Raw genomic sequence first — 9773 nt, 5'->3', positions numbered from 1 at the left:
ATGGGATGGGGGAGGGATGCAGTGAGGGGGATGGGGGTGCGGGGTGGGGGGGGTTGGGACGGGGAGGGATGCAGTGAGGGGGGATGGGAGTGCGGGGGGGTTGGGACCAGGAGGGATGCATTGAGGGGGATGGAGGTGTGGAGGGGGGGTTGGGACCGGGAGGGATGCAGTGAGGGGGGATAGGGGTGCGGGGGGGGGGTTGGGACCAGGAGGGATGCAGTGAGGGGGATGGAGGTCCGGGGGCGCTGGGACAGGGAGGGAGGCAGTGCGGGGGGGTTGGGACCGGGAGGGATGCAGTGAGGGGGATGGAGGTGCAGGGGGTTGGGACGGGGAGGGATGCAGTGAGGGGGATAGAGGTGCAGGGGGATTGGGACCGGGAGGGATGCAGTGAGGAGGATGGAGGTGCGGGGGGGTTGAGACCGGGAGGGATGCAGTGAGGGGGGATGGGGGTGTGGGGGGGTTGGGATCGGGAGGGAGGCAGTGAGGGGGGATAGGGGTGCAGTGCGGGGGAGGAGGGTGCAGCCCCATTCCCAGCACGCAGAGACGGGGATACACACCCCTCCAACCCCTGGGTGCCGGCGATGGGGTGACAGACAGATGGCGGTTGGCCGCAGGGCACACGCTCAGCTGGAGCCCAGGCCCAGGCCCCGCGCGAGGAGACGGGGCCGGGCAGCAGCGGGAGAGGCGCGAGCCACGTGACCCCTCAACAGCCGCCTGCTGAGCGCTCGCGAGTGGCGGTTGTGCTAGTTCCTCCCCTCCCCTGACCCAGCCAATGGGAGCTGCGTCTGCAGGCAGGGGGCGGGGCAGTACGCGGACCCCTCCCCGGCAGCCCCTAAGGCTGGGAGCCGGACATGCCGGCTGCCTCCCGACCCGGGAGCCACGTGGCGGCTGGCAGGGAGCCTGCTGTGCGGCGCGGCAAACCGGACAGTCAAGGGTCCGGTCAGTGGTGCTGACCGGAACCGCCAAGATCCCTTTTTGACCAGGTGTTCCGGTCCAAACCCGGTCCCCTGGTCACCCTGTGTACGAGTGCTGTAGAGACTGCCACTCCGTCTCCAGGGCTGGGGACCCAGCAGTTCGCACCAGGACTAAGGGGCAACTGAACATTTCCTCTCAATGTCTTACAGACCCCAGAGGTCACATGACCCATCCAATTGTAACAATCCCTCAGTGAGGACAAACCTGGGGCTGAAAGCTATTGGTCAGCGCTCTCCGTACGCAGAGACACACAACAACACATGACACAACTGGTTCCAAAAAAATAAAGATTTAATAAATTTAACGGTCACGGGTTTTTTACATAAATAGAGCAGGGCCAGCAGGCCCCTGGGAGGACAGCCCTGCTAAGGGCAGCTGTGCTAAGTTACTTCTTTTTCCTCAGGCGCCGGATTGCAGCTTGTACCCACTTGGCCTCTGGAGCAGCACAGACGTCCCTGTTTTGGACAGTCACAAACCTGCAATGCGGAAACATTAGGGAGCTCGGTTATTAACTGGTGAGCGAGATCGGACAGTGTCATACCCTGGAGTCAGCTTTAGAAAGGGTTGTGCAAATGTCAGGGACAGTGTGACTCTCCAGAAATTCAATGAATACCCCAGAAAGGAAACCAGGGGCTGAATAAATCGGTTTTACTGCTTTGCTGCCAGCCTCTGCTGTAGTATTGGTGCTGCTCCTGGCATACTGATATGAGGCAGCCCGGGGGGCGTCTTTTGCCTCATGTACCTGGTGCACTAAACTGCTGTGAGCTGGCTAGTGTCTGCAGAGGACTGAAGGAGGAGAATTTCCCTGGCTGCTAGGCGGTAACATTAAAATACTTTGTATTTTTATAACTCCTTTCACCCAAATATCTCAAAGCAGACTTCATGCTACCCGTGAAGTACTGTAGTTACAGATGGGTAAACTGAGGCAGAGAAAGGTTACGGGACCTGCCCATAGCTAGTGTAGTGTTTCCTCATCCCAAACCAGCAGGCAATGCTTTGACAACTTCTTAGTTATAACAGGCTCTAACTCATGCAGCACCTCCTATCCCAACATGCTTCATCCCATATAAATACGCTCCCATGACTGGATTGCAGCAGCAGTGTTCAGCACACGGCTGTTCAGGAAAGGAAGGAAAGCGCCATCTTAGGAGCCGAGTCTCCTCTCACAGACACTGGTGTAAGTCAAGAGTAACTCCATTGAAATCTGTGGGGTCATGTGTATGTAAAAGGAGAATCGGGTCCTTTATGGCTGAAATTACCCGGTTGGTTTAGGCAGGCTGAACGGAATAAGTCAGATTGAAGCCTGTCTGGGGTGCAGTGGTTAACACCCTTATCTTGCAAAAAGGGCCATGAGCTCTCCAATGACCATAAGGGGTCAGCACCTCAGTTCTACTCCTCAAGCCCTTCAGTCTGATCTGACATGTCCCCCTTATCAGGAAGCCAGAATAAAGAAGAATCTACAGCTCCTTATGGAAATGCTGCTGCTGTTGAATTGGGCCCAGCTATGATGATCATGCCCCCGTTTTGTTTACTCTGTGCTGGTTGGGTCGGGAGTGTCTCCACTGTGCCTTTTAACACCTCTGAAGAGCCTCAGGGCAAAAGCATGTCACATCCCCTACTGCACAGCCCCGTGTACTGGGATGGTGCCTTAAAAACAGACACGGAGGATGGGGGGGCGATTCGGGAGTTAACCTGGCTTGAATTCCCTGCTCTGTTTTATGTAAAGCTTTCATGTAACTGTCGTTAGTGCACTGCTAGTTAAACAGTGTCTTTCTGATAGAGGAAGGGAAGATAAAGCCAGGGGTGGGCATATCAGATGCCTCCAGGGCTCAGCGTATATCACAATGCATGAGGCACCCAGCTGAGAAGCACAAGTGTCTACAGCGCTGCACTGCCTGGAAAGTAATGTCATTCCCATCAAGTCCCGTTTCCTTCTGGGAACTAGTGAGTCTTGACCTGAGCAGTTACCCTGCTTAACCACATGGTCAGAATGGTCATCAGCCCATCAGCTCCCTCCTTTTCTCTGTTGTGTAAGAATGAATCAATACCAGCCCTGGAAATATGTTCCATACATTTGCATTTTGAAGGTACAATTAATAAGATAATTATTTGATTTACACTTGGGGCCTGATTCTCCTCTCAGCCACCCCAGTGTCAAGTCAGAACGACTCTGCTGAAATTAATCAAGGTAAATGAGGAGCAACTCCGTTGGAGCCATACAGCTGCAAAACCAGTGTGAGATCAGACTCAGGCTTCTCCTGACTTAGTGAATAGGGCAGTTTCCTGGCTAAGCGACCACAGTATGGGATCCTTCCCCCTAACACTGGCACGAGCTGCATGTCCCTGACACACACCTATCCTAGCCTCTGTTCACCCTAAAGCGAGGCCTGACTGACTGAAGGCTACTTACACCACAGCAGGTTTTCTACACCCCGGAGAGGTCCAGTAGAAACTCCTCAGGTTAGCAAAACGAATGGGTCCCTTAGTGACGCCAGTGCAGCAGGTTGTGTCTTCCAGGATACCTTGTGGAGCTTTTGGGAGAAAGGAAACCAAATGAGAAACAATTTCACAAACGTTACATCTCTCTAGTGGAAAAGATGTAGACGGAAAAGAGCCCGTACTACGAATTCCGTTCAAAGACCATAATGATGACTTGCAACTACACAGCATCTTCCTAGACAGAAGGAGCCCCAAAACAGCTGGTGAGGGAGTGCCAAAGTCAACTTCCCTGGTAGAAGGTGTTTACCCAGCATGTTTTACTACCCATGACGCTGAATGCCCCTGACATGCCCCTCCTTCGTCCCTACACCGGGGCTGCAGGAAGGGTGGCATAAGAGGCCTGTAGGCCATTACAACACCCACTGGGGAGATCTGGCCATTTTCTGGGCTCTTTGCATCACAAAGCAGACAGAATGGGCTATCGAATCTGGCCCTCCTCTCTCACCACGACCCCAACGGCACCTCCCCCCACTCCTCACAGCTCTTTGCTGAAAAGGCCCGGCAATGTCGGAGGTTCCCACTGACCTGCATGGATGCGCTGAAGGGAAAGCCCTAGCAGGAAAATCACCAGAAGCACTGTGGTCAGGCTGTTCATGATTCTGGGAGGTTTCTCCTCGGCTGGAGAGCTCTGGACCTGGACTGTTTCCCTGGATGGCTGGAATGAACTGACAGCCTTGGACAGAGCTGCGGAATTTAAACCTGCCCATGAAGATGTGGAATTCACCCTTTCCCTGGAGTTTGGAGAACTCTGACTGCAGTTCTGCAAAAACTGAGCTTGGTCATTCTTAGAACCAAATCTTGTTTCCCTTGGTCATGCTGCCTGGAGTGAGTCATGACCATGACTTCAGGGAAAATTGTCAGAAAGCAGAGCCGATACTCCAACCGGTGGTATTATAGTGGTATAATTAGATTTCACCAACCCAGTATTAAAGGTGAACTCCCCAAGTACGACAATAGCCTCACCTACGGTTAGCGCAGACTCTGGCACTGCAGAAAAAGCCACAAATTCCTCCTCCGAAGCCAAGCTACCGCTCTCAACAGACAAAAGGGTTGAAGCCCTTCCCCCTCCCACCCCCCCCTTTGCAGCTTTCCCTGCTGTCCACAGCCAAAGCAGGTGCACCAGAGCCATACTCTCTCTGGTGGCGTGTTATGATATTAGGCTGCTTAGACCTGGTGAAAATGTTATTACCCATTAAAATATCAGTGGGCAGCAAATTTCTGATGCCTACGATCAACAGCCCCTTAAAATCCGCCCGCTCCGGGTAGACTTTAGCCAGGAGCACGGTCACAGAAAATTCATCCAAAGCTAGAATATTTAGACTTTTGCCAGGAAGTCTGTCCTCTTCCCTTCCCAAACTTTCCTTAGCCAAAGCGACTTGCGATGCCACATCACTCCAGCCTGTACATTCAGTGCTAGTCACTCGAGCACTCTTCAATCCTTCACTACCTTCCCAAGACTCAGTCCCAATATTGTGTACGAGGCCATTCTCCTTCCTCCTCTACAATTTCCTCTGGGATCACAGTGGGAGCATTGGCACTCATGGGGGGGGTACAGATTGTGGGGTGACCTTCAGTCTGGAGCAATTTGGTTTGATATGGCTAGGAGCTCAACAGTGAGGGCAGACCGCCTGCCTTCCCTTAGGGCAAGGGGCTTTAAAATCCAGGCTCCCTTGCGGTTGTTTAAGAAAGTTGGGATTAGGTTTATTCCTAGACCCCCTCCTTCTTCCTAACCTGGGGAACAAGAGGATTTCCCTCCCCCTGGGGTCTATGCCCCCCATGAGCCCTTGACTCATCAGCAATTTCTGCTGCCTCCAAAACTGGGGAAGGTGTTTGCTCACAGAGGGCCACTTTTACCTCATCAGTGACTGTCCACAACAACGGTGCATGTGCCAACAGATCAAACCGTTGTTCATCGTTACCTTCAGCCCCTGCCCCTCTTAGCCATGTTTTCATAGCATTACACATTTCCTGCACATATTTGACATGAGGGACGTTGTCAAACCTTTTAAGATTTCTGTATTTCAGTTGACGGGACTCGGGTAATCTTAATCCTTTTCAGTACCATCGGCGCCGACTCCGTGGGTGCTCTGGGGCTGGATCACCCAACGGGGGGAAATGGTGGGTGCTGAGCACCCACCGGCAGCCCCCCATCAGCTCTCCCGCACACCTCCCCCCCAGCACCTCCTGGGGGGGGACAGGAAGAGGCGGGGTGGGGTGGGGCAGTGATGGGAAGAGGTGGGGCATTAGAGGAAGGGGCGGAGCAGGGATGGGAAGAGGTGGGGCCTAGGTGGGGCATTGGAGGAAGGTTGCAGTGGGAACAAGGCCTGGGGCACAGCGAGGGGTTGAGCACCCTCTGGCACTTTGAAAAGTCGGTGCCTGTGTTCAGTACATTTTCTTTAAACTTCTTATACACCTTGGCATCACCCTCCTCCATAACATTAAAAACTTGTCTCACGTTCCCAGTTAATCTGGTCAGGAGGCTAAACATCCACTTCTCCTCTGGAATCTTCTGGATCCTACACAGGCTCTCAAAGGTGGACAGAAACATTTCTATGTAGTCAGTCTCTTGATAAACTCCCTGGTGCCTTGGGGAGTTGGACTCAGTGGCTAAGGCTGCTGCTTTTGCTGCTCCAGTACTCTGAGCTGCAATGGGTGAGTTCTCTCCTCAGCTACTAAATGTTTCATGCATCTGCGGAGAGCTTCGGCCTCAATCTCAGCCTTGGCTTTGCGTCTCTGGTAGGCTGTCTCGTTTTCTTTCTTCTCCTTCAACTGGAGTTCCACGATCAGTATCTGGGGCTCACATTCTTCCTGGGCTATCCGGAGCATCAGCCGAACCAGTTCCGCTGCAGAGGTGTCTGTGGCATTGGGTGCTCAGGCCCTGCTCCTGGGGCAAAGTCTGTGAGCAAAGCTCTCGGTTCTTGATTTAAGGCTTTCTTTTTGATGGACTATTCCCCTATTTGTGCATAATTTCTCAAGGCCTTTTGTGTCAAGACCCTCATATGAACACACACATCTCTGCCGGGCTGCTGCCGGCTGTGGAGCAGTGACATGGACCCCAGGGCTTGGGGGGGGGAGGGAGGGCTCCCGCCTTCTCCCACCTGTCAGCTTTGCTCCCTGCTCTGGGCAAGCTCCACGCAGCAGCGAGGAAGAGCCGGAGCAGGAGCTGCCGGCGCCGCAGGAGGAACAGGAACAGAAACAGGAAGCGCTCTCAGCTAGGCAGTAATGGCACCTCCTGCCGTTGCCTTCAATGCTGCTCCTCTGTCGCCAAAAACTCTGGGATACATCCAGAGACTTCTGGGACCAGAGTCAAGCTGGGGCCATGTGCACACAGAAAAGCAATAGGGCTTGGACCCCACGTCCCAGCTTAACATGGGTTCAGACCGGCAGCCTGCAGGGTCCTGGGACCCTATGTCCAATCCCTAGGTTAGCACAATTGGTGTGTGGACGCAAGGTGGGTTAGGCTTGAGCCAAGCTTTCATTGCTGTGTAGACATGCCCTGAGACTCTCCAGTCGGTCCTACCACCCAGGCAAGCTGGACTGAGTAATACATGGTGACACACACCAAAAGTTGTACAATATTCAGGTTGTTTCCAGTCCCAAGAGACCAGTCATTTACCCCAGATCAATTTGTACCTTAGATCTCACACCAAAGACAACGCCTGTAGCCCATCCTGTAATAAACTAGGGAAAAGACAGGAGAGTTATTTACAGGTTAAAGCAAGCAAACATATACACACAAATGAATTTCAATCTGAATCCTAAGAGTGACAGAGTTGTAGTGATCTGTCAATTCAAAGTGTCGTTCAGGACAGACCCAAAAGGTAACCACTGGAGATCGCTGGCTTCAGTTTGGTGTCTCTGGCCCTGGGAGAGTTCAAACAGCAAAGAGGTGGAAAATTTTCCTGTGTCTTTTATTTCCTTCATTCAGCTTCCAAGTCCCAAGAACAAACTTCCTTGCAGGTAGCATTTCCAAGGTGCAATAGGGCCAATAACCAATCCTTTGTAGTGCGATGTTCCTTGATGGCCAATCTGATTTTGATAGTCCTCCTGGCCAGGCAGGGGAAAACACTCTTCCCATTCACAAATTTAGAGCAAACATTTTCAAAGTTATAAAGCAAACTTTACATATTGCCGTGTAGCATGGAATACAGACATTACACGTGAGATTAATCCATGCAGCAACTTGCAAGCATTTCACAGACTCTGCACTCTAAATACCTTCTTATACGACTGATACCTGTTTTGAGCAACCCCACCACATAAGTGAACTGGTCTGATCTCCAGCCTGCAGCCTGGGCCAGAGTGCATTCATTACGAGACTCTGCTACATATAATTTGGAGTATGTTCCGTTTTGATAACTCTGTGACAAATGTTAGCTTGTTTGGGGCTTTTTTCTGAAATAGCATGATTCTTGTTTTTATCCAAGTTGACATGTCAAGCCCATGCCCTGAAGCATGTTTTTAATAGGCATAAATTCCTTTGGAAACCACTTGCATAGGTGTTAGAATGACCAGGTCATCAGCATCTGGGAGCAGCAAGCGTTTTATCTGGAAATTCTTTACTTGAACTCAGGAGCTAGGTGTGATGGGTCTGCTACAAAGTGGTCAGAGATCGGGGGACGAGGAGGGTTTGATGAATCCAATATCTTCCACCCGGAAAATAATCTCCTGTTGGATTTGATTTCATAAGAGACGAATGCTGACTTGTAGTCCAGGTGCATCAAATTAGCAAAATAACGCATGTCCCTTCTGTAATAATATAGAAAGAAGTTCATGTCATTACTTCTTAGGATACTTGCTTGTTTGTACATGTTCCTTTCTCTGTATTCGCACTTAAACCACTAAATAACCCTTAAAATCAGAGGCCCCTTTACTGCAAAATCAGCAAGCACTGATCTCAGCACTTTTCTGCAGCTGCTTCTAGAGATGAATTTTACAAATGTGGAACAACAGTGCACGAGCTAATCATTCTGCGAAACTCCCACACCTCACACTTCATTACTGTTGTATTTAAAGCAAGTGACTTTTCGAGGGAAAAGGAGGGGAGAAATTCTGCGAAGGATCCCACAGAAATAGAATTTTCTTCTTTCATTCCGCATGGGTGCAAAGCCTCAGTCTGAGAAAGAGGCAGGAAATGAGCGACAGCTGAGATCAGTCTCCCCTCTAAGTATTGTGCAAGTCCCTCTTCTGGGTTTTCTAAAAGTGGGATCCTTTTTCTCAAAAGGAAATGATTGCACTTAGGTGAAAATGCCAGAAAACATCACATATGTGCAGCTTGCAGTAATTGTAGCTTCTCTGCAGAGTTACTGCCTTTAATTAATTATAATGAATTTTGTGCTGGTGAAAGGTACCAGACAGAAAGTACTAAATACTGAGATCCTGTTTTCCCCCAAAATGAGGACGCCGTGGGCAGCAGCAGTGCAAGATTCCCACACATGCTGCCCAGCCAATGTCCATCAAAGAGGCCACCTCAGAGCTGGAGGGGAGAAGCTCAATTTCTTGTCTATGCTGAGGTGGGTGGCCAGCAACTGCTGCAGCTGCTCTAATGCAAACCCTTAGAGCAGACAAGCGAAGTGGCCGATCTCAGCAGTGCAGCTTCTCCGGTTCCAAGCAGAGGTAAGCTGCACCCGTGCAAATCATAGTTTTCCAGAGCTACGGGTTTGCATCTTTGCAGCTACACCAGTGGCTGGAATCGAGGCAAATCCCCAGTGTAAACAAGGCCTTCATCTCTATGACCCTTCAAATCCTTAGAGAAACAATTGGGTGAGGCAATATCTTTTCTTGGAGGACTCTAGCTGACGAGAGAGACAGGGTTCTGAGCCACACAGAACTCTTCCTCAGGTCTGGGAAAGGTACTCTGAGTGTCACAGCTAAAGGTGGAACAGATTGTTTGGCATAAGTAGTTAGCACATATGGTAAGGCACCATTCAAGGTAGAGTGGCCAGTTAATACCTCTGCAGTCATAGGATAAAAGAGGGGGTTAGTGGGTTACAGATTGTTGTAATAAACCATAAATCCAGTGTCTCTGTTCAGTCCATGATTTTTAGTGGTTTGCAAAGTTATGAATTTAAACTCCCAGGCTGGTCCTACCTTCATAGATCCAGTAACTACCCCAATCACACCAAGAAAACTGTTATTCACAGCCAGGCACTCAAATACCACAGAATATACTCTGAGAAGAAAGACATGGATATACACCTTAACACACTCAAAATCGCCTTCACCAAACAAGGATGCTCTACCAGACAAGTAGATCCCATCATGGAACGGGCTACCCAAAGACCCCAAGAGAACTTGCT

The 9773-nt window shown here is 50.9% G+C and overlaps 1 protein-coding gene across 2 annotated transcripts in view; it reads right to left on the bottom strand.

The window, feature by feature from the left end:
• Positions 1-1262: 1262 nt before the first annotated feature.
• The window catches only part of CCL22 (C-C motif chemokine ligand 22), a 28422-nt gene continuing 19911 nt past the window's right edge, over positions 1263-9773 (bottom strand). Inside the window, exons 1-3 of one of the 2 annotated variants that reach the window (XM_054049345.1) lie at positions 4000-4524; positions 3386-3506; positions 1263-1451 (exon numbers count right to left, since the gene is read on the bottom strand). In XM_054049345.1, coding sequence (XP_053905320.1) covers positions 1361-1451; positions 3386-3506; positions 4000-4069 — 282 coding nt within the window. In that variant the 5' untranslated portion in view covers positions 4070-4524 and the 3' untranslated portion in view covers positions 1263-1360. Of the gene's footprint in view, positions 1452-3385; positions 3507-3999; positions 4525-9773 lie in introns of those variants that run through there. The other variant, XM_054049343.1, reaches the window with a different exon arrangement.

Source organism: Malaclemys terrapin, chromosome 14, assembly GCF_027887155.1.
Source record: "Malaclemys terrapin pileata isolate rMalTer1 chromosome 14, rMalTer1.hap1, whole genome shotgun sequence".
Taxonomy (NCBI): domain Eukaryota; kingdom Metazoa; phylum Chordata; order Testudines; family Emydidae; genus Malaclemys; species Malaclemys terrapin.
This window is presented reverse-complemented; position numbering and strand designations above follow the sequence as displayed.